Source organism: Penaeus monodon, chromosome 23 (assembly GCF_015228065.2).
Source record: "Penaeus monodon isolate SGIC_2016 chromosome 23, NSTDA_Pmon_1, whole genome shotgun sequence".
Taxonomy (NCBI): Eukaryota; Metazoa; Arthropoda; class Malacostraca; order Decapoda; family Penaeidae; genus Penaeus; species Penaeus monodon.
This window is the reverse complement of record NC_051408.1, coordinates 1048292-1048730: the sequence shown is the minus strand read 5'-3', so window position 1 is coordinate 1048730 and position 439 is coordinate 1048292. Positions and strand designations below refer to the sequence as shown.

At 50.1% G+C, this 439-nt stretch overlaps 1 protein-coding gene across 2 annotated transcripts in view; it reads left to right on the top strand.

Annotated features, from left to right (window-relative positions):
• The window catches only part of LOC119587694, a 29577-nt gene that overhangs the window by 27435 nt on the left and 1703 nt on the right, over positions 1–439 (top strand). For both annotated transcript variants that reach the window (XM_037936373.1, XM_037936371.1), the window contains exon 5: positions 216–341. In XM_037936373.1, coding sequence (XP_037792301.1) covers positions 216–341 — 126 coding nt within the window. The remainder of the gene's footprint in view (positions 1–215; positions 342–439) is intronic.

Below are 439 nucleotides of genomic sequence, written 5' to 3'. Positions count from 1 at the left end.
GAGGCAAGCACATACAAACGAGACGCACACACACCTGCGCAGAGTCGTGACCGTTCTGCCCGAAGGCTTAGCCCAGAAGCCACCGTGACATGAGAGAGCATATCCTCCATTTCTTTTTTATTCCACTGCGTCACTCGATGATACAAACCATGAAGGAAATGCAAAAACAATCTAGCTCTGGATTTCTTTGTAACGTGAACCACCTGTTTCCTCAGCATAAGCCGTGGCTCGCCTGGTGCTGGCTCATCAAGGCCTTCGGTGCCCTGGGTATCAACGTGTACTTCCTCAGCCAGTGGCTCATCAGGCTCAAGAACTTCGATCATCTGAGAACCATCAGGCCGGTAAGTTCAAGGGGGTCCTCTTGTTTTGGGGTCGATAACGTGGGGTTCTTATCCTATTCTGTTGTCCAGGATCTCTTTCTTTAAATTTCTCTCCCCGC